The following is a 25,195-nucleotide window of genomic DNA, read 5'->3' as shown; positions in this document are numbered from 1 at the left end:
AACACCTGACGGCTGCTCTGTCAATTCTTGTTCATCAGTTAGGAACCTAGGTGTGCTGTTTGATAGCAATCTTTCATTTGAAAGCCATGTTTCTAGCATCTATAAAACTGCATTTTTCCATCTCAAAAACATATCTAAATTGCGACATATGCTCTCAACGTCAAATGCAGAAATACTAATTCATGCATTTATGACCTCAGGGTTAGACTATTGTAATGCTTTATTTGGTGGTTGTTCTGCACGCTTGATCAACAAATTACAGATGGTCCAAAATGCAGCAGCTAGAGTTCTTACTAGAACCAGGAAGTATGACCACATTAGCCCGGTTCTGTCAACACTGCATTGGCTCCCTATCAAACATCGTATAGATTTTAAAATCTTGTTAATTGTTATGCTGCATTAATTAGATCAACCGGAACCGGGAACTCTCCCCATAACACATGATGTACTCATTACATTGTAAGAAGATTGACATCTACGCTAATATTTGTCGGTTTCTTTCTTATTCTGTTTCTCAGTCCGTGTCCGGATCAGATGGTGGATCGGCGCCGGGAGATGATGTATGTGGCCCTGATCGTCGGCGGAGGCCGGACACCTGGATGAGCCCCAGGGACATATCCCCAGTGAAGACCTCCACTAAAAATACAATAAATCTAAAAATAAAACAGAATAACTAAAAATATAATAAAATACCTAACTACATAATACTATTATTGTTCGGAAGGTTCATGGTTTCAATTAATTAGACATGCTTTTTGATTATTAACATTTAATTGAATTCTTAAAACAAAATCCAGAAAAATTATATATATATTGTTTCTTTTTTTTCTTTTTTCTTATTGCAACCATAAAATGTACCTCATATTTACAAATTATTATATATAAGAATTAATAGATTTATATAATAATTAATAAATATATAATATAATATAAATATATCATATAAAATACTTTTTTTTTTTTTTTTTTCAACCTGAAGTTGTACCTCATATTATACAGTACCTCTGGCACTGTGAGAGAGACAATGCAATACTAGATAGATAGATAGATAGATAGATAGATAGATAGATAGATAGATAGATAGATAGATAGCACTGAAAAAATATATACCATTTTTTTTAAGGTAAGTGGTTGAAAACAATTTATTTTAAATAAAAAATGTGAAAGTTTAAATAAAAAATGTGAAAGTTAGTCTACTAAATTTGTTTATTTAAATGTAGGTAAAATAAATAGATTGTAACACTTACCTTACAAAACTGTAGCAAATTCAATGAATCATTTGTTTCAGTATATGTCCACCCTTGGCAGTTTTATATAATCGTTCTTCAAGCCATTAAAAAAATTCCTAAAGTCAATTTTTTAATGGTTTTACCAAATATTTAATGTATTTAACACTAAGAAGTATAGTTGTTAAATACATTAAATTTAATTATAATTACCTAACATACAAATAAAAAAAAAACATCCCAGAATAACTCAAATTGCTCATTTTTATTAAGTCAATATTTTTATGAGTGTTTACACAACTCCTATTTATACATTTGCCAAATGCAACAACAATTATCACTGTTCAGGAATTAACTAATTTTGTTCAACAGACAAAAACTATGAGTTTCTCTGAAAAAGATTCCACGGCTGGGAATGCATAGATGAACATTTCATCCAGAAACAGAGCACTGGTTAAACAAGTACAAGTAGTTAAATGCAAATAAAAAACTGAGCAAGGCTTTGCATAACAAAGCAACTGATTTTTACTGAAACAACCATAACAGATTTACAACAGTAGTAAACATGTAGCTAATCTTGGTGTGTTTTGTTCCACTATGTAGGTTTTATGATACTGTGTGTCGAACCTTCTTATGACTGTTAATTTCAATGCATTTTCCAGACTGATAGCCATTGAAGCACTCGATCTTTCCGTTCATGAGGACGGGATGATGGATGCGGCTTTCATCTGAATGCATGAAGCTCCTCTTCATCTTGTGCTCCAGCTGCATGTGATTCTGCGGCGGCAGGCCGAGACACGCTCTGCAGATTCAGAAAGACATATATTAAACAATGCACACACAAACGCTGTGAGAAAACTCACACACAGGCTCGTGTCTGACCTCATGACGTTCTCGATGCACGCCCGCTGGCGGAAGAAGGCGTTGACCACCGGCGCTCCCTGCGGCACGAGCGGCGCTTTTAGGAGGAAGCTGAGCAGCGACAGAACGCTGTGAAAGCCCTGGAAAACTGGATCGTCCTGAGTGCAGAACGTGATTCTCTGACACAGTTCTGTCAGGATCACCAGATCCAGAATAATGGGACTGGCCAGCAGAGAGTCCTGGACACAAGCAGATGACAGATGCATAACAATGGAAGATGCATATCATGATGAAGATGCATCAGATTATCTTTATTAGTCTGCAGGCATACAAAAATGTGACTGGTGCATTAACACTATTGATGAGTATACTTGTTAAACATCATATTCCACTAAATACGCACACACACACACATAAACAAAATCAACAGTGATGACATCTTTGTAATATTTGCATGTACTTTACTTTAGTACTTTATTTTAGAGTAAGTTAATTGTTAAATTGTATAAGTTTCATTATTTCAGTTAATTAGACAAGATTGAATTGTTAATCATTAAAACAGAATATATATATATAAATGGGAAAAAACTGAAACAAAAAAATAAAGAATTTTGGAAAAAAAACAAAAAACAGATCTCATAGGGCCCTAAAAATTAAATTTTGGTTAAACTTTTAATAAATTGTTGTTAAATTGTATTGCCCCCCCCCCCCCCCACACACACAAAAAATGAATTATTTTCTCTTTTTTTCCAGAAAAATAGATAAAAATAGATTTAAGAAAAAGATTTTTTGAAAAAAAAAAAAGAATTTGGGAAATAATTAAATCGATTTCATAGGGCCCTAAAAATGGCATTTAATTTAACCACTAAAACAGAATCCAGAAAACTTTAAATTGACAAAACAGAATTTCTTGCATGTGTTTAGTGATATGTGATGATCTCACCTCACAGGTGTTGTGCAGAGCGATGGTGTTTGTTCCTCCCATCATGATCTCTGAAGTGTACTCATCCATCGCACGCTTGCTGTCGCCCACATAGGGCACATATTTAATAACCACCTGTTCAGACAAACCACAAACCGAATCAGTGTCTTTTCACTTATTCACATTATTAATGCACTGCAGCAATCTTCTGTTTGCATTCACAAACCACTATATTAGACCATATCAGAACTGATCTACAGTACCGTCCAAAAGACTGGGGTTGGTAGGATTTCTAATGTTGCTAAAAGAAGTCTCTTCTGCCCACACAGGCTGCATTTGTTTGATCAAATATATAAATGTAATATATTACAATTTAAAATAGCTGTTTTCTATGACCGCGTTTTAGTGCCACGTTAAAAAATAAAACAAATATTTTACTGGTGATGTAGGTCTGTGCGTGTTTCTCAATACAAAGTAGACTACGCAAATTTCGGACTTGCATCCTCGGTAGTTAGGACTTCGCAAGTTCAACTCGGGAGTGTGAACTCCCACGGATGGACGAGGCAAGTCCGGTAATTCTGCAAAGAGCAGCGTACTTGATAACGTCAGCTCGCCTTGGCTACTGCGATTTTCCTCACTATATTTACAATAAGACGAAATATGATATCAAACACCACTGCCTCTGTTCGTTTTCATTTAAACATATTAATAACCGCAGAAATGTAGTTCATGGAACGTACATAGGCCTACATTACGATGAAACGATATCAAACATATCATATCAAACAGTATTGCCTCTTTTCATTTTCATTTGAACAGATTAATAGAATTATAGAATAAAGAACAAAGATTAGCTGTTAGATTTCCCGAAAACAAATGATATCTTATCTTTAACCACTACAGAGACATCAGAGCCAGCGGTAAATGTCAGAAGGACTAGCCGAGGTGAGGCTGCTCTCGTTGGGAAACATGAAGACTGAGCGCCCGGTGATCGCCTGGAGCTCATGTCTCCGAAATCAGCAAAGCACATTTTCAAATAGGCGCTGTCTTTATAAATAAACCACAGATTTGAGTTTTAAACAACTACATTCTCCCCTGAAATACTTTTAAAACTACATTTCATTACACATAAAAAATTATGCCAATAAACAGTGGTTGAAATACAATGTTGCGTTAACTCAACCAATCAGAATGTTCAGCGCCCAAGTCCCGCCCCCGAACGTTCCGGACCTTTGAAAAAGTACTACCTCGCGAGCAGGGACTTTCTGAGGGGCATATTGCTTACCCGGAACTTTATTTAGATCCTGGTTCCTGCGGTGGAAACACACAGAGTGTGCCCAAAGTCCCTAGTTCCTGCTGAAAGTTCCTGCTGTGGAAACGGGTCTGTTCTTGGCCTGGTTTTACAAGATTTTTTCCTCACTTCTGTAAGCAACCTCTTTGGCATGACGAAGCTGTTTGAGTTTCCCTGTAAACCACATTGAATGATAAGAATATCCTGGTGGGGATGCTCATATCCCCACAGAAACTTATATATGAAGTTACAGTCTCTGTGAGCTCATCCAGATCGGTGGTGGCAGTTTCAAAAACACTCCAATCAGTAAAGTCGACGCATTCATTGCTTCATTAGTCCATCTTTTAACAGTTCTTAGTACAGGTTTAGCTGATTTCAGTTTCTGCCTGTAGGTTGGTATAAGATGAACCAATCAGTGATCAGAGAGCCCCAAAGCTGCCTTTACTGTTGTGTAACAGTGATCCAATATATTACTGTCCCTGGTGGGACATGTAACATGCTGTCTGTATTTTGGCAGTTCACAGGACAGATTTGCTTTGTTAAAATCTCCAAGAATAATTAAAAGAGAGTCTGGGTGCCTTTGCTCCATTGCAGTTATTTGTTCAGCTAGCTCTATCAGCCAGATCCGCTCTGAACAGCTGGTAGCCCGGCAAATGAAGTGTGTTTTCTTCAATGGCTTCACTCAGCCAGGTTTCAATGAAGCACAGTGCAGCAGATTTTGAAAAGTCCTTGTTTGTGCAGGTGAGGAGAAGTAGTTCATCCGTTTTGTTAGGAAGGGGTCGGAGATTCGCTAGATGGATACTAGGGAGCGCTGTTCGGAAACTGCATTTGCGGAGCTTAACCAGCGCTTCCTTCTTTTCCGTCTGAGCGCGCGTTTGACTAGGACCACTGCCCCTCCGACTAGAATATCCAACAAAGCGTCTGAATAATCAAAAACCAGAAACATTGTCCGGTGTGTGTTGCCTTATGTCCAGTAGTTTGTCTCTGGTAAAACTGATAGTAAGAGAATGACTAAACACAGAACAAACAAACAAACAAAAACAGTAAAATAATGGGAGCGTTCCACACCACAGCAGCCATTCGCGGCGCCATCTTAAACCAGATGACTTTAGACTTTATTCTCATAATATTTCGACTTTATTCTCATAGTATTTTGACTTTATTCTCATAATATTTCAACTTTTTTCTCGTAGTATTTTGACTTTATTATTGTTACTTCTAATTTATTCTCAAAGTATTACGACTTTAATCTCATAATCTTAGATTTTTTTATTTTTTAACGTGGCACTAAAACGCCGTCAGTTTTCCATGTGATTATATTGTAAAATGTAATTATTTTCTGTGATCAAAGCTGAATTTTCAGCATCATTACTCCAGTCTTCAGTGTCACATGATCTTCAGAAATCATTCTAATATACTGATTTACTGCTCAACAAACATTTCTGATTATTATCAATGTTGAACACAGTTGTGCTGCACAATATTTTTGTGGAAACTGTGATGTATTTTATTTTTCAGGATTCACAGAAGAATAGAAAGTTCAAAAGAACAGCATTTATTTAATCTTTTGTCACATTATAAATGTCTTTACTGTCACTGTTGATCAGTTTAATGCATCGTTGCTGAATAAATAGTTTTTAAATCACACCTCTGAGCAGTAGTGTATATGTAATATAGTGTCAGACTCACGCAGTGGTCAGGTTTCTCCCCGGGTCGGAACAGTACAGGGTTCGACTGCACCATGTCATCCACCACGTTACTCTTGGAGATTTCTTTAGAGCGAAACTGTTGCGGTGCCGACAGATTCAGGCCATCGTTGTTGCCAAGATGATTATAACTCACTATAGAAGTTGGCTGAAAATGACAATTTTATTTTTTTTATAATATGCAATATTGAATATTTCACATAATATAAAATATATAATATAAATAACACAATAATATATAATTTATGTATTACGGAAATATAGAATATTTTATATAATAAAACAATATAAGAAATATTTTATATTATTTTAATATTATTTTGATGTTTTTCCAGAATATACATATGGCACTTTTCAGAAATACAAAAATAGGATCTATTAAAAATCTTTTTTTTTTTTTCAATAAATTATCAGTGAAAGGAAGTGCGTAAGCTTCAAAAACTAATGTTTTTCAATCAAGATGTCAAACCAGATATGCAAATAAACAAACAAAACTATTTGTGTAAACATTGTATTATATAGTATAAAAAATGTAATATGATAATTTACTGTAACATATCTAAGAGTTCACTCGAAAGAAAATTATGGTAAAATGTTACAATAAGGTTCCATTTGTTAACATTAGTTACCATGAACTAGCTATGAAAAACTCATTCTAAAGCATTTAATTATCTTAGTTCATGATGATTTCAACATTTGCTGTACTAATGAGTTATTAAATCAAAAGTTGTATCTGTTAATATTATTTAATAATAATAGCTAACATGAGCTAACAATGAACAGCTGTATTTTTTATAAACTATTGTTTAACAAAGATGAACAAATACTGTAACAAAGTACAACTAACCTTTAAGTTAATTATTAAAACAGAATCAAGAAAAATTAAACAGAAAAAAAATTAATTTGGGAAAAAATAAAACCATAAAATAAATTCGGCCCTAAAAATTTAATTTTTGTTAAACTTTTAATAAAGTTGTTAAATTATATAAGTTTCATGATTTCAATTAACTACACATGATTTTGAATTACTAACATTTAACTTAATTATTAAAACAGAATCCATAAAAATTAAAATGGAAAAAAAATGGAACGCAGAACAATTAAAATGAAAAAACAAAAATTATAAATTGCTTTTTGTTAGTTAACTTTAGTCAATGCATTATGTAATAAATGTGTCCTTATTGTTAAATGTTACCTAAATTATATTTGTGCATTTATTGCTTAAATGAAATAATGGGACACTAATGCAAGTGTTAATGTTTCAGATATTTCATGTGTTTCTCTCACCTTGATTCCAGCGCTGATCAGGAAGTCCACCAGCACAGACTTGAGTTTGGTCTGTCCGGATTTGAAGTCGTCACCACTGATGAAGACGCCGTGCTGGAGGGCCAGATCCATGGCTCCGGGGACAAACGTGTTCTGTGGCGAGCCGTTAATGTAGGCGCAGCCCTCCAGAATACTGGCCACCGCAAACATGGTGGAGGGAGACACTTCACCTCCCCTCTGAGACACAAACATCCCAGAAATCATTAATACCAGTGATTCTGACTGATTCTGATTCAGTACACATCAGTGTTTTTATCAGGCTTGCCTGAATGGTGTTGAGCAGGTTCTCTGCAGTGTCGTTGACTCCAGTAATCACGTCACAGAATCGCTCGGTGTTTGCGGTCCAGAGAACGATGACTTTATCCACGCCGCTCTTCTTTCTGAAATCACAGATATCTCTGCGGATCTGAGCCACCTAAAACAGGACACAAGAATATTTCAAACATCCAGATTTATACATTTACTCAACATACACAAGCTAAATATATATATATATATATATATATATACAGTATATTATAACTATTAGTTATATAGATTTTATATTTGGATGTTAAAATATATATATATATATATATATATATATATATATATATAAACACACACACACACACACACACACATATATATATATATATTATTGGCGTTAACGTGCTGCATTAACGTGAGACTCTTTTCGGGCGATAAAAAAAATATTGCCGTTAATCTATTCTCAAAGTTGGGTTGGGAGCTGGGTCTATACTATGCAAGCTATGATGACTTTCACCTTGATATTTTAGCGCGGATGTATACCTAGCCGAATTGCACTGTAGGGGGCGAGAACGAGTCTTCGAACCTGTGTGTATGCCTACTGTGAAATTACCACATCAAACGTGACGTGCTAACATGGATGCAGCTATGAAGCCGCCGGGTTTGCTTCAGGGAAATTTTATTTTTAAGAAGCTTCCCAATGGAAACCTCGACAAGACTAAGGTTGTTTGCACCTTGTGCAATGCGGAATTAGTTTACTGTAGGAGTTCTTCCAGTCTCAAGTACCACCTAAACGCAAAGCATCCCTTAGCTAATGCGGAAGATGCCGGGCCAAGCACTGATGTAGCGCAGGGGAAGAGTCGTCGTCAAACTACTATGTTTGAGTGCAACCGAGGCAAGTCTGTCAGCACAGCTTTATCAGCCAAGCTAACTAATCTCCTCGCTCAGTGGATTGCCACCAGCTGCCGGCCCATCAGCGTGGTTGACGATGATGGGCTCGAGCTTGTTCTCCAGGCGGCCACAGGTGACCCATCTTACAAACTACCTGCGAGGCGAACTATCACGAGGAGAATACATCACCAGCACGCCGCAAAGAAAGCCGCAAAAGATGAGGTAATTTACATAGGAAGAGGAGATCTAGTTTATCACCAGAAAATGTGAACAAGCTGGTCTGCCTGAGTGACTGGTGGAAGGAGAAATAGAGCTTGGACTGATTGACACAAAGCTACTGACTGTAAACAGTTCATCACGACCTCTTATGTAGGCCTACAGTTCAAAATTCATGTTTAACTGAATAAACAGTTAGTAAACACAAGTGCATCTTATTGAACATGATTTCTTTTCATCACCAAGTATCATAGTAGAACAGCTTTCTCAAGCAGTTTGTGATGCATTTTGGAAACAGGAGATGAGCCCCTGGTCTAATGCGCCACCTGGCTTGAGAAACCCGTTCTCAAAGACTTACTTTTAGTCATTATTTGGGTAGCACACGTATTCTGAATGCCTTCGGCAGAATTCAAAATTCAAATGAGCCATTTTAATCTAGATTAATCTAGATTAATTCCAATATTACAGTGAGATTAATCTAGATTAATTCCAATATTACAGTGAGATTAATCTAGATTAAAAAAATGAATCTATGCCCACCACTAATATATATATATATATATATATTAGGGCTGTCAATCAATTAAAATATGCAATCGCGATTAATCACACATTTTTATCTGTTCTAAATGTACCTTAAATTAATGATTTTCAAGTTTTTAATACATTACTCTAATCATCATAGGCAAGTACAAATGTGACCCTAGACCACAAAACCAGTCATAAGGGTCAATTTTTCAAAATTGAAATGTATGCATCATCTGAAAGCTGAATAAATAATCTTTCCATTGATGTATGGTTTGTTATGATAGGACAATATTTGTCTGAGATACAACTATTTGAAAATCTGGAATCTGAGTTTTAATTTATTTACGGTAGGAAATTTACAAAATATCTTCATGGAACATGATCTTTACTTAATATCCTAATGATTTTTGGCATAAAAGAAAAATATATAATATTGACCCATACAATGTATTTTTGGCTATTGCTACAAATATACCCCAGCGACTTAAGACTGGTTTTGTGGTCCAGGGTGACAAATATGGATGCTTTATGCAAATGCATATTTATTATTAGTAAAACCATAGTCAACATAGACCATGAAGACTAGACATGTTTCAAAGGTCATAGATGCTTTTCCAATAACTTGTTCATGTCTATTAGACATGAAAAAAAACAGCAGGTTCCCATTACTCCTCTTTCTTTGCACTGAGCAATTTACTTACACAAGCCTGTTTACATTTTCGCATGACAGAGCAGCTCACTTCACTCAGATGCAGAGAAAGAGGTGTGTGCGCAGCAGGAAAGAGAGATTTTGGGCTCGTGCTGCACGAGTCGTGCAGCAATATCGGTGAGTCCAGAGATTATCTTACTATAGGGAGATGAGAGGGTCTGTATTACTTACTACTGAAGAAAGCGTAACGGCTAAATTGGACCACATGTGCCGTAATAACCAATCACATTACAGCTTTGACTTCATTGAATTTCAGTCAGAGTTGTGCGACACTCAATCGCCGCTTACGGATAATATAGGAATGAATGAAAAGTGCTGTAAGATGAATCCCACCTGTCGCAAAAAGTCAGTGACTTCGCTTATAAAACGGCTTTTTTTTTCATGGTAAACTCTAAAAATAGTTCAATCCAAAAGTATTGCTTTGTGTAAAACATGCTGAAGATTAGCAGATACGCTGTTGATTCATTAAATGATAAGCCGTTTCCTCTTTAAAGCTGTTTATTCAGCGTAGTGAAGCCTCTCCTCCATTGACATCTATTTAAAAAAACAGCCTCTGGTCTCCTTTCCGTTAGCATTAGCCATTACACTTTTTTGGCTAATGATTGCAGGCTTGCCTACTATTGGCTTTGGCAAGTCTCAAAAACTAATTAAGGTTTGGGCAAACCGTAAAGATTAGTCGCTAAGCACTTAAAACAAAATCGCTAAAGGGGTCTGAAAAGTCTAGCGACAAAGTTGGCAACAGTGTGTATCTCCATTTCTCCAACTACGAGCTAGACACAGGTCAAATAGAGAGTGCTAGAGTTAGAGGGTCAAATAAAGATGGAAGAGATGTGCTTTTAGCCAATTCTTGAAGATGTGTTGGGCAGATCATTCCACCAGGAGGGAACATTTAATGTAAAAGTCTGTGAAAGTGATTTTGTGCCTCTTTGGGATGGCATAATAAAGCATCGTTCACTTGCAGAACGTAAGCTTCTAGAGGGCACATAAGTCTGAAGTAATGAATTTATGTAAAGGGGTGCAGAGCCAGTGGTGGTTTTGTAGGCAAACATTAATGCCTTGAATTTTATGTGAGCAGCTACAGGTAGCCAGTGCAAATTGATAAACATAGGTGTGACATGCATTCTTTTTGGCTCATTAAAAATTTATCTTACTGCCGCATTCTGGATTAATTGTAAAGGTTTGATAGAACTGGCTGGAAGACCTGCCAAAGAGAGCTTTGCAATAGTCCAGTCTGGACAGAACAAGAGCTTGAGCAAGGAGTTGTGAAACATGTTCTGAAAGAAAGGGCCTGATCTTCTTGATGTTGAATGAAACAAATCTCCAGGACCGGGCAGTTTTGGCAATGTGGTCTGAAAAAGTCAGCTGATCATCAATCATAACTCCAAGGTTTCTGGCTGTTTTTTAATGAGTTATGGTTGATGTGCCTAACTGGATGGTGAAATTGTGATGAATTGATGGGTTTGTTAAAACCACAAGCAGTTCTGTCTTGGCAAGGTTGAGTTGAAGGTGATGGTCCTTCATCCAGCAAGAAATGTCTGTTAGACAAGCTGAGATGTGAGCTGCTATCGTCGGATCATCAGGATGGAATGAGAGGTAGAGTTGAGTATCATCAGCATAGCAGTGATATGAAAAGCCATGTTTCTGAATGACAGAACCTAGTGATGCCATGTAGACAGAGAAGAGAAGTGGTCTAAGAACTGAGCCCTGAGGCACTCCAGTAGCTAGATGTTGCGACTTGGACACTTCACCTCTCCAAGATACCTTGAAGGACCTATCTGACAGACTCAAACCACTGGAGTGCGGTTCCTGAGATGCCCTTTGCCAATAGGGTTGACATGAGGATCTGGTGGTTGACTGTATCAAAAGCAGAGGATAAATCCAGCAAGATAGGATAAGTATACAAGATTTGGAATCCACTCTTGCAAGTCTTAGGGCTTCAACAACTGAGAGCAAGGCAGTCTTGGTTGAATGTCTACTTCTGAAACCAAACTCCTGTCCAGGAGGTTGGTCTGTGTGAGAAAGGCAGAGACTTGGTCAAGTATTTTTGCGATCAAGTGTTTTTGCAATGAAAGGAAGAAGGGAAACTAGTCTGTAATTCACTAAAAGAGACGGTTTGCTCTGTAAATTCTTCGTCATCAGCTAGGAACCTAGGCGTACTTTTTGATAGCAATCCTCCCTTCGAAAAACATGTTTCTAGCATTTGTAAAACTGCATTTTTCCATCTTAAAAATATATCTAAATTACGACATATGCCCTCAATGTCAAATGCAGAAACATTAATTCATGCGTTCATGACCTCGAGGCTAGATTATTGTAATGCTTTTACATTTATTCATTTAGCTGACGCTTTTATCCAAATCGACTTACAATTGGTATATATGTCAGAGGTCGCATGCCTCTGGAGCAACTAGGGGGTTAAGTGTCTTGCTCAGGGACACATTGGTGTCTGACAGTGGATTCGAACCCAGGTCTCTCACACCAAAGGCATGTGTCTTATCCACTGCGCCATCACCACCCCTTTATTGGGTGGTTACTCTGCACGTTTAATAAACAAACTCCAGCTGGTTCAAAATGCAGCAGCTAGAGTTCTTACTAGAACCAGGAAGTATGACCATATTAGCCCGGTTCTGTCAACACTGCACTGGCTCCCAATTAAACATCATATACATTTTAAGATCTTGCTAATTACCTATAAAGCCCTGAATGGTTTGGCACCTCAGTATTTGAGTGAGCTCTTATCGCATTATAGTCCTTCATGCCCGCTGTGATCTCAAAAATCTGACCATTTGATAATACCTAGAATTTCAAAATCAACGCGGGCGGAGATCGTTTTCCTATTTAGCACCCAAACTCTGGAACAAACTACCTAACATTGTTCGGGAAGCAGACACACTCTGTCAGTTTAAATCTAGATTAAAGACCCAAGGTCCGAACCAGCTTCTCAGCTCTCTGCTTTCCAACGTGAAATAATTTGAGGCCAAATTAAAGCTGTGGCAATTGCAACTGGAAAAGGGTAGCACTGTGCATTTTCCTACTGTACAAGAACAAAAGCCTGCTATGACAACAGAGTATGCTGGTGAGTGTGCAAAACTGCTTCAGATATTTGGAGAGGCGTTTCAGGACATGAAAAGTAAACAAAATGAACTGAAGATATTTGCTACGCCGTTTAATGTGGAACCATTTAATGTGGAAGTACCATTGGTATCACCGTTATATGTGAAACTGCATTACCCATAAAACTGTTGATCACAGGAAGTGACGGGGAATAATAATAAAAAGAGATCTGTGAAATGCGTGACACTTACCGCATGGTGTCCCTGAATTGTGATCAATCTGATCATATTTCACTATAGAGTGAACAGAAAAGCACTACATGATGTCAGAAAACTAAAAGAACTTACAGGAAGAGAAGATGGACTCCGCTGGCGTGCCGATGCCAATTATAACACCTGGACATTGACTGAAGAAAATGCAAAACTTCTAAGCACATAGTACGACAGATTCGAAGCATACGTGATGCCGAAGAAAAACCACATTTTCACACGGTACAAATTCCACGAGAAAGTGCAAGCGGATGGTGAGAGTTTTGACAATTTCGTAACGGAACTGAAATTGTTAGTTAAAGACTGTGGGTACACTAATGCAGACGAGATGGTAAGGGACAGAATAGTCTTTGCCATAAACTCCGCAAAAGTGAAAGAAAAACTGCTAAACTATGGACCAGATCTAACCCTAGAAAGAGCCATAGACATAGCGCAATCTCACAAAGTAGCACAAGCTCAACTAAAATCTATGGCCAGACCGCACAGTGCAGCTCAGACACCACAAGTAGCGCACGCTGTGTTTAAACGAGGCAACTGGCAAAGTCATGCGAAAACCGCCTTCAAAGCTGAGCGAGACAGCACAAAATCTATAACATGCGGACGATGTAAGTAACGACACTGAGCCCGACTGTGAAACAACACAGGAATTCTTCATTGACACGATAAATGAAGAACACAGTAAAGTGGTAAATGAGCAAGCTTTTGGCGAAATTGAAGTAGGTTTGAGAGCAAAGCATGGTCATGGTCACGAGAGAGCAAAGCAGGGAAGATAAGGGGAGGAGAGGGAGAGAAAAATGCGTCAGCCTTCGTTGAGAGCCAAGTAAGAGATGTCACAAGCCTCAGTCAACTAAAAACAGCAAGATGAAAACTATCAGGACTTATAAAGCCCTGAATGGTTTAGCTCCTCAGTACTTGAGCGAGCTAAACCAGACTATATTAGTCTGTTTCTTTCTTATTCCGAGATCACCGTAGCCACCTGATCTGGTCCGTATCCAGCCCAGATGGTCACTGCAGTCACCAGATCCAGTCCGTATCCTGATCAGATGGTGGATCAGCACCCAGAGATGACCTCTACAGCCCTGAACGTCAGCGGAGGCAAGAGACAGATCCCCAGTGAGGATCCCGCCACCTAGACAGCAATCGGGAAAAGACCACTAGAACCAGTTGAGCCCTTACAATCTGATTTGCTGCAGTTGGAACAAACTGCTGGTTCGTTTGGCCAGAGGAGAACTGGCCCCCCGACTGAGCCTGGTTTCTCCCAAGGTTTTTTTCTCCATTCTGTCACCGATGGAGTTTTGGTTCCTTGCCACTGTCGCCTCTGGCTTGCTTAGTTGGGGACACTTAATTTCCAGCGATATCGTCGACTTGATTGCACAGATACTATTTAAACTGAACTGAGCTGGATGATGACATCACTGAATTTAATAATAAAATGTCTTTAACTGAAAATTGAGTGTTTAATCTTTATTAAACATTTTACTAGTCATTTTACATGATTGGCACCCTATTTTCCTATTTTGATATTGTGCAGTTGCTTTGACACAATTTGTATTGTTAAAAGCGCAATATAAATAAAGGTGACTTGACTTGACTTGTAAAAGGAACCTGCCAACTCCAGTGCAAACATAACCAGACCAAAACCATGCAGGAATTTTTCGTCGTTGACACCCAAGCGCCACCAATACTAGGACTTAAAGCGTGCCTAGAAATGGATTTGATAAAACAGGTTCTCGCCATACAAACAAGTATCGGACAGAACAATGACCTGCTAAGCGAATTCGCTGATGTGTTCGAGGGAATAGGGGAATTCCCAGGTGAGTGTAAAATACACCTTGACCCAGCTGCCATTCCAGTAGTATACCCTCCACAAAAATTCCATTCACCTCGTGCGGACGCATGAAGGAGGAATTAAATAGAATGGAGTATCAAGGAATAATTGCAAAGGTAACCGAACTGACAGATTGGGTCAATGCCATAGTCGTAGTGGAAAAACCCCACACTAGAGAACTCCGTATATGCCTCGATCTGCACAACCTAAAAAAGGCAATCAAACTGCCGCATTATCCGCTACCAACTTTGGATGACGTAATCTCCAGACTCTCAGGTGCAAAATACTTTAGCGTATTAGACGACAGATCAAGGGTACTGGGCCATCAAGTTGGCAAAAGTGTCATCTAAGCTTACAACGTTTAACACGATTTTCGGACGATACTGGTTCCTTCATCTGCCGTTCGGAACAGTCTCTGCGCAGGATGAGTTCCAGAGGAAAATAGAAGATACCTATGAGGGGCTGTCCGGAGTAGCAGCTATAGTAGATGACATCTTAGTGTACGGACATACAAAGGAGAACCACGATAAAAACCTACACGCAATGCTTCAAAGAACGAGAGAAAGAGGCGTCCGCCTGAACCCCGAAAAAAGCACTGCATACATGAATTCATCTGCATACATGAATTCAGCTACTTTGGACACAGACTGACGCACGACGGCATCAAACTGGACCAAAAGAAGTTAAAATCCATAAAAGAAATGGAACCATTACAAAACAAATCGGAGCTAGAAACAATACTGTGTATGATCAATTATCTGTCCCGATTCGCCCTGAGACTGGCAGAGATAAACGCAACGTTGCACCAGATGTTGAAACAAGGCAACGAGTTTACATGGGACGAAACGCACACTGCTGTCTTCCAACAAATCAAGGACTTGATAACGAGAGAGCCGGGGCCGGTACTGGCATACTACAACCCAAATGAATCACTGCAACTGCAGGTGGATGCGTCTAAAAATGGCTTGGGTGCGGTCTTTTTAATAAAAATGGAAACCGATTGCTTATGCATCCAAATCGCTCAGGGAAATGGAGCAGAACTACTCACAAATAGAAAAAGAACTTTACGCCGTTCTGTTTGGATGTAAACGATTTCACCAGTATCTATATGCGAGAGAATTCATTGTAGAATCGGACCTCAAACCTCTGGAGTCCATACTCAAGAAACCACTCTCTGCCACCCCACCACACCTACAGCACATGAGTCTGCAGCTGCAGAAATACGACTTCACGTTGATTCACAAAGCAGGTAAAGAAATACCTGTTGCCGACACACTGTCGAGGATATCCGTTGCTTACCACGACGCATCGTAAACGAAGTAATGGAGGCACGTAGTCAGCAACTTACCTGTGTCAGACAGCAAACTTGCGGAGCTGCGTGAGGCGATGAAACAGGACCCCCAGCTTGCAGCCTTAAGACTGTTAATCCAAGCAGGAAGGCCAGAGACGTGGCAAAGCGGCCCACCGCTGGTGATAGAATATTGGAATCACAGGGACGAGCTCTCGTTTACCGATGGCATCTTGCTAAAAGGTGAAAAAATCATTGTACCACGCAGTCTGAGACTTAGCATGCTAGAAAAGATACACACAGGCAACATGGGTGTGGAAAAAAGTAAACAGTGAGCAAGGGATGTCTTGTTCTGGCCGGGCATGAGCAAGCAAAAACTATTCCATCTGTCTTGCGCACTGTTACTCCAACCAGCAAGAAACGATGATTGCACACCCAACTCCAAAGCGCCTATGGCAAGCGGTCGCTAGTGACTTCTTCACATGGCAGGGCGAAAATTACATCATTGCTGTCGATTATTACAGCCACTTCTTCGAGGTAGAAAAGCTACATTCGATTTCTGTGGCTGCCGTAATCCAAATGCTCAAAGCAATGTTCGCGCGCCATGGAGTGCCAGAAAAGGTGGTGTCTGATAACGGTCCACAATACAGTTCACAGGAGTTCCATGCTTTTGCAAAAAAGTGGGACTTTGTGCACACAACAACAAGTCCATACTATGCCTAGAGTAATGGACTTGTGGAGAAAACAGGGACCCATACCTGAGTATCTTGGAGCACAGAAATGCACCTGTTGATGGTTTTAAATGACCAGCTCAGCTTCTCATGAGCAGACAGCTTCGCTCAATCATCCACGTTACGGACAAACTTCTGCAACCACAGACAAGCAAACTCACTGTTGTACAACTCAAGTGAGAGCGATGCCAAGTAAACAAAAATCATACTATGACAGAGCTGCGAAACCACTTACCGCACTGAAACAAGGAGCCAACGTCTATTCACAGCAAGGTAACGGGCAATGGACACCTGCCGTCTTATCGCATGCCTTGGAGGACGGACGCTCTTACATCATCCGAAAACCCGAAGGTCAGGAATATCGCCGGAACTGCAAACACCTAATGGATGTTAAGGGACAAAACATAACCGAGTCACCAACGCTTGTTCCTGACAGTGCCGTGAATAGTGAAATTCCAGTAGTGAATTCCCGTCACTACTGACTCAAATGCACACATACACCTACACCAACTGATAATTGTGTGATTACCAGGTCAGGTAAATTGTCATGAGCTTATGTTGTGTAAGTAAATCACGTACTACATAGTATGACACGTACTACATGGTGTCCCTGAATTGTGATCAATCTTATAATATTTCACGATAGAGTGAACAGAAAAGCACTACACCTACAACACAAACTAATTGAGCTGCAAAGCAATGATGAGCTTAAAGCAAAGTACAACAATCTCCCTCTGCTTAAATTCTATAAACTATATGTACATTTTGGGGATTTTCCCATTCTGAGAAAACATGCACTGACGTTTGCATCTCTCTTTGGGACGACCTACTGCTGTGAACAGTTCTTTTCAAAACTAACTCTTTCAAAGACTCGATTCCGCTAGACTGACCGAAACTTGGAAAACCAGCTGCGAGTAGCATCGTCATCACTGCCATCTGACATCCGACACCTTGCCAAAGAGAAGCAGTTCCAAGAGGTTAGAGAGGTTAGTGATATATGTCTTCAATTATTTAGTATGGCCCTTAAAGAATGTTACAAAAATGTAAATGGCCCTTGATAGAATAAAAGGTTCCCCACCCCTGGTTTAGGGGGAGGAAGCGAAGATGAAACCATAGCAGATAGCCTGGAGGGTGAGAGTGAGCGTAGGTTAGGTCGAAAGATGACAATGTTAAGGGGTATGTGTTGTGTCAGGAACCATATTGAGGATAAGAGTGAGGAGGAAGTGATTCGAGGTGTACAGTGGAGTAATCAGCACATGATCAGTGGAGCAGTGTCATGTGTAATTAAGGTCCAGTTGGTTGCCTGCTTTGTGAGTAGCCGTAGTTAACACTCTCTTGAGATCAAAATGTTTATCTAGATCAATGAGGTTTATCTAGGTCAGGGGTGGCGAACTCTAGTCCTGGAGAGCCGCAGCCCTACAGAGTTCAGCTCCAACCCTAATTAAATCTCACCTGCCTGTAGCTTCTAAGTAACCATTCAGAACTTGATTAGCTTGTTCAGGTGTGATTGTTTAGGGTTTAAGCAAAACTCTGCAGGGCTGCAGCTCTCCAGGAGCAATGTTCGCCACCCCTGATCTAGGTGGATGTTGAAGTCTCCAAGCATAACTAGGGGAGAACCATCCTCAGGAAAGGTTGAGAGCAGCACATCTAAATCATCCAAGAAGTGAAGTGATGTAACGTTTGGCCAAGTATGGTGTCCCATACTCAGAATTTGTGCTCTGCATTTAACCCATCCAAGTGCACACACACAGTAGTAAACACACACACACCGTGAACACACACCCGGAGCAGTGGGCAGCCAATGCTGCGGCGCCCGGGGAGCAGTTGGGGATTCGGTGCCTTGCTCAAGGTTCTCACCTCAGTCGTGGTATTGAGGGTGGAGAGAGCACTGGTTATTCACTCCCCCACCGACAATTCCTGCCAGACCTGAGACTCGAACCCGAGACCTTCGGGTTACAAGTCCGACTCTCTATCCATTAGGCCACGACAAGAAGTTACCTTGTGGTCCTAGGGGTCGATAAACAACTACAAAATGGATTTTAAAAGGGTGGGTAATATTGATTGAATGTGATTCAAAGGAGCTGTTAATACTCATAGAAGGCAAAGGAATACATTTCCAATCATTAGAGATGAGGAGACCAGTACCTCCACCTCTTCCAGTCAGACGGGGAGTGTGGGAAAATGAGAAATTACCAGAAATTGCCAGAACCTGCGCAAAAAGCACTTTATAAATCCCAGTCAGGGGAAGATTGTGCGTACGTGCATCTCCACCCCGACTCCTCCCTGAAATCACTATATATGGAGCTTACAACGGCCAGTTTTACTATGCATAACCTCATCTGCATATAATTCCCATGCATATTCCCATCCACATAACACCGTCAAAGGTACAAAATGTTAAGGAAACATGAGATACAGGGTATAAATGCCATTTGTGCCATACATTGATTTTTGTTGCTAAAAATAATCAAATAGCATTGTTATTTGTTAGAATAAATGTATTAAAATATTTATAAAAACAAAACTGTTTAAAATATTTATCCGATAGTCTACATGTTTTAGAATAGAGCTGATCTCATTCTTTTACACTGGCCAAATAGTATATCAATTGTTTTAAACAATTAAAATTAAATGATGCAGTTTTGCTGATAAGGTGAACATCTTTTAGCTATTTTTAGTGGAAACAGATAAGACTATATTTATGACTCGGCGCCGATGGCGCATCACTGACAAAGTAGCTATTTTAAAAAATGAAACGTGCAAATCTTACCGTTTTCTTCAAGTTGTATCCTTCAAATGGTGGTATTTTTTCATAATGTTGTGGAGATGCCTTCACACGACATTAACAGCTCCGTGCAGCTGCGGTTGTACAGTAAGATCATTAGACCTATTCAAACCGAACAATGGACCATTCGACCACCGAATCCAGCAGTGTCCACCTTAATATCGAAGTAAGTGCGCATCATTAATCATTCTTCTCGCTATAAAAAAAAAATAAAAATCTCATTACATGAGATCTGCAGTTTAGTTTAAAGATGAATTATTGTGCACCTATAGCACTCCTTGTTGTCATTAAAAAAGGAAAAGTGATCAAGGGCATCCATTACAAATATGTCTAAATTCATATGATTTTGGTTTAATTTTTGTGTAATGACTATGTAATTTCAGTTCTTATCTCCATTAATGAGAGTGGAATATTTAATGTACTAAATGTGTATATCGACATGAAAACAGAGTTTAAAATCATTGTTTGCTTCATTAATTTTCTCACTCCATGAACAAGACTTTGTACGCATGAGTCAGAGTTTGCGTGTAGGTGCAGGTTATGTTTGTTTTTATAAATTCCACCTTTTGCGTAGGAAGTGGCAAACGCCTCTTTCAGGGCAGGTTTTGTGCATACGCATATTAAATCATAGTCTATATATAAAATGAATGAATGGCCTCGCCCCTTCGTTGCGTGTTCCCGTTGGCGGGTTTATCTGGATTCGTGATGTAACGGACCCAGGAAGTAACTCGTTGTAGTCCCTACGAGCCATTTTTGTAGGCATTAAACTGCCAGAATTTTAAAAGACGATATCTCCGTTTGCATTTAACTTTCAGCACTGAAACGTGGCAGATATTGTTTATGCTCAAACAGCAACATTACACACTAACTAACTTTTAAAAAGTGAAATTGCAATCCACCCCTTTAAATTAGCCTAATTCGTTTTGGCTTGTTTAGCAACTTATATTTTTCATTCTTGTTTTGTTCTGAAAACCGTTCAAAATAGCCTATAGGCTAGGTACTGTGTTTATTGTTTATACATTATAACATTTCGCTTTATTTACAGGTGTTATTTATGAATGTAATAATGTGGTTTGTGCTTATCTGTGTTTAACCTAAGCTACAACGTAACATTAATGTAGACCTACATACCGATATCTAAATATGGTTTTATAATTTTATGCTATATCTACAACATTACCCTCCACTTGATGTATAATGAGCAGCAATAAACTACATTTTGACATTTTATAATGCCTAGTCATACTTCTGTGGATATTTTGGTGAAAGTAACTCAAAAGTAGTGTAACGCATTACAATTCAGAGACAGCAATATTGTAATGTAACTAATTACTTTCAAAAGACAGTAACTAGTAATATATCATGTATTACATTTTGGAGGTAACTTGCCCAACACTGCTTGCCGGTGTCCCTGCACGGTGGAGTCGCACAGTACAGTCGATGGTCTTTACACTCTTCGGTCTTCACACGAGGGCTGCTGTGACCGCTACCACATTATACTAATGTTTTTTACACTCGTCTGACAAAACGGAAATTGAATTTAGCTGGACACACTTTACTGTTTATCACAACAAAGGGGCAAGCAAGCACACAACACTGATAAGGTATAAGAGACCAAACACGACTTCAGCATGTCTCAACACAATAAACAAAACAAGCGTTTCCTAGCAACGACAACTGCGCTAAACACTAATGAGACAAGAAATAAATACATTTACGAGCTGCTTTTAATTTTTAAAAAGAGATTTATATGTATATTTGAATATTACAATAAATAAATAAATATATATATATATGTGTGTGTGTGTGTGTGTGTGTGTGTGTGTGTGTAAATATATATATATATTTTTTAATATTTATTTCAAATATATATTCTAGAATATTTTAAAACATCCTAATTTATACATTTGCGCAAAGCACACACTGTACAGGTATATGTCACAACCCTGTTGTTGTGTTGTTGTGACTATGACTGTGTTTTCTCCCTCATGTGCTCGTGACCTAGTTTTTCCTTGTGTCTGATTGTGTCATTCTGTTCACCTGTGTTCCATTAATTATCCTCATTTACCTCCCTATTTTAGTTCAAGTCTGTTCAGTTTGTCATTGTCCAGTATTGTGAATGTTCCAAGGACTCTGAGGACTTAATAAACTTCGATTTGTATTTGTGTAGTGATATGCCCTGTCTTCTGCCATCCTCTGAACCTCCTATCTGCCCTGAACCGTCAATCTGCCCCAAACTGTCTGCCCAGAAATATCTATCTGCCATGAACTGTCTGCCTGTCCTGAAGCGACCATGGAGGTCGTTCCCCTGTGGCTGGAACTCCCGGTGCTGGGAATGGCCTTATGGTGTGTGTGGGCACCACACACCGTTTCAAGCCCCCCTGATCATCCAGAACTCCTGCCCAGCCTCCCTCTCCCACCACCTCTGCACCAGTCCTCACCATTTGCCGCGGGTCTGCCAGTCTCCATCAGCCTCGTGGCTGGAGGATCCCTTGTCTCCGCCTCCAGCCTCTGAGTCCTGGATTCTGCCTCGGCCCATCGACCCAGCGGCTCCACCATGGCTCCTAGCTCCCTCCTCTCCACCATGGCCCGTCAGTCCACCAGTTACGCCGGGCTATCCTCATCCCTCCGTCTCTGCTTTGGTCAGTTGTCGACCATCCGCCACCTCGGGACACCACTCCTCTGGCTGAGCTTCATCCCTCCATCCCTCTGGTTCTGTCAGGCTCCTCTGGCTCCACCTTGGTCATCTGTTGCTCCGGCTCCACCGCGGCCTCCGGATCCCCGCCTCCGCCTCGGTCACCGAAACCATCAGCTCTGCCTTGGCCCTCTGGATCCTCCACGTCGCCCTGGCTCATTGGCTCTCTGTCTCTGCCTCGGGCTCCACAACCACCTGCTCCGCTGTCGTCGGTCAGCACCCTGGAGTCGTCAGCCCTTCCTCCACCATGTCTCCTCCATCCCTACTGCCTGTCGTGGATTTACCCTCTTGTGGATTAATTAAAGCTTATTTGACTAGATCATCTTCTTCTTCGTGCACTTATTATTCACCGTAGTGTGACAATATATACTGTTAACAATATTTTTTATATTTTTACACTGTATTATATACAATATATGATGTTTATTAAAACTTTTATATATATAAAAAAATATATAAATACAATAAATTTTATATTAAAATTAAAATATGAATTTAAAAAACACTGTTACCACTTTAAGGTCACAGTAAAGTCCCATTAGTTACGCTATTATGTTAAGTAATACATTAACATTAATTAACAATGAGCATTATGAGCAGTATTTATTAATCTTTGTTAATGCTAATTAATAAAAATACTGTTCATTGTAAATTCAAGTCAGTTTAGGTCCATTAAATAATATGAACATACATTTATTAATCTGAGTTAACATATTTGTTTTTATAACAACTAAATATTATAACATTTTTTTATAGTCATAGTATATATAGTTACAGAATATATATATATAATGTTTCACAAATATTGCACAAAAATAGGCCCTATAAAAATTTGTTTTCAATAAACTATCAATGAAATGAGGTGCTTATGGTTCAGAAACTGATGTCCATAATTCAAAAGGTCAAACTAAATATTGTATGAGTGTAGAACACGTTACAGGTTACTCATGTAAATATGGTTCTTTGAGAATAGGGAACGAGAAGCACAACACGTCGCAAAAGTTGTGGCCGAGAGTATAAAAGGGCACCTGTGAAATACATCATCCACTTCTTGTTTGAAGGAGACGTGCTGGAATTCCTGGAAAGGGACACAACATCTTGTTCCCTATTCTCAATAAATTAATACAGACATCTAAACTTCTCAAAGCCAGATGTATAAAGTAAACAAATGTTTCAAACAGATTAAAGTGCAAAAGAATTATAAAGAACAATAGGTAACACTTAACAATAAAGCCTCATCATTTAACATTAGTTAATGTATTAACATTAACAATGAGCAATACTACATTTGTTACATAAGTTATTATTCTCACAGCTGTTAATTCATGTTACCGCGGGTCCATTAAATAGTACAGTTACAACTTTTGATTTTAATAACGTTATTAAATGTTGAAAATAACTTAATAAATGCTTTAAATTATTTTTTCATTAGCAGTTTATGTTAACTAATGAGTTAACTAATGTTAAATAATAATAAATAATAAAAAAATCTAAACATTTTCAAACAATATCAAGGGCATGTTGTAGTCCAGATTAAAATTTAAAAACATTTGAAAATAAATAGCCTATTAAGTCTAGGTAGTTAAAGCTGCAGTCTGTAAGTTTTGCCTCTTTGTCACCATCTCTGGAAAAAAAGCTTCACAATAAATCACGCTACCAATGGTAATTAAATCTAACGATCACTTAGCTCATATCACATCAAACCATGCAAAATATTTTTATTGTTATGATTTTTTCTCATATTGTTCATGTTAACAACATCAGCTTTGCGTTTATGTAGTGTGTATTAGCGTTACATGTAATGTCTCGGTTACGTATGCAACCCTCGTTCCCTGAAGGAGGGAACGGAGACATTATGTCGTGACGACATATGGGGTCTTAATTGGGAGCCCGAATCCTCTCTGATTAAGAGAAAACGCCAATGAAATTTGGCTAGAAGATTTTGCATACCTGAGCCACTCCCCGTGCATACAGGTATAAATAGGCGACAGGTGCATCCACTCGTCAGATTTTACGCTGAAGACCTTAGAACTCTTCCCTGGCAACCAGCGATGGTTCAACGTTGTGGCATGGGGCCATAACGTTTCCGTTCCCTCCATCAGGGAGCGAGGGTTACATACGTAACCGAGACGTTCCCTATCTATCAGTCACTACGAGTTATGTCGTGACGACATTTGGGGTCTATGGAAAGCGCCACAACCTGAACCCCGTCATAACCCTATGGCATTGCAAGTGTTGACAAGCATGTAACCATGTCAGACAGGTGTTACACAAAGGTCGTAACCTTCCCAACGCTCCAGCGCAAATAGGCTGCCACAGGTGAGTACATTGCTGCTGGAGACAGCCAAGCCGCCATTCCTGCGACAGAAAATCATTTCTTAAGATAAGGGATTTCGATCTTCATGAAAGGTGCTTCACGTGCAAGTGAGGCCACATCCTACTCGCAGGAAGGTAACATGTGGAGAAACTGATATGGACTGGTCCAGGCCTGGGGCAGTACTACATATGGAATGGAACTCTTGAGGCAGGTCCCACCTGAGAGTAGGGAGGAACCACCGCCAACAGAGCCTGACAGAACGGTCTGTCAAAGGGAAGACACGGGTTCACAGAAAGGGAAACC

At 39.3% G+C, this 25,195-nt stretch overlaps 1 protein-coding gene across 1 annotated transcript in view; it reads right to left on the bottom strand.

The window, feature by feature from the left end:
- Window positions 1–1,472: 1,472 nt before the first annotated feature.
- The window catches only part of LOC306846334 (inositol-3-phosphate synthase 1-A-like), a 32,604-nt gene continuing 8,881 nt past the window's right edge, over window positions 1,473–25,195 (bottom strand). Inside the window, exons 6-11 of the mRNA XM_079379644.1 lie at window positions 7,598–7,747; window positions 7,294–7,509; window positions 5,990–6,154; window positions 3,031–3,144; window positions 2,109–2,326; window positions 1,473–2,028 (exon numbers count right to left, since the gene is read on the bottom strand). Of these exons, the coding sequence (XP_079235770.1) occupies window positions 1,833–2,028; window positions 2,109–2,326; window positions 3,031–3,144; window positions 5,990–6,154; window positions 7,294–7,509; window positions 7,598–7,747 (1,059 nt within the window). The 3' untranslated portion in view covers window positions 1,473–1,832. The remainder of the gene's footprint in view (window positions 2,029–2,108; window positions 2,327–3,030; window positions 3,145–5,989; window positions 6,155–7,293; window positions 7,510–7,597; window positions 7,748–25,195) is intronic.

Source organism: Barbus barbus (assembly GCF_936440315.1).
Source record: "Barbus barbus genome assembly, chromosome: 26".
Lineage (NCBI taxonomy): Eukaryota > Metazoa > Chordata > Actinopteri > Cypriniformes > Cyprinidae > Barbus > Barbus barbus.
The sequence above is the reverse complement of the archived record's forward strand: the minus strand, read 5'-3'. Positions and strand labels throughout refer to the sequence as shown.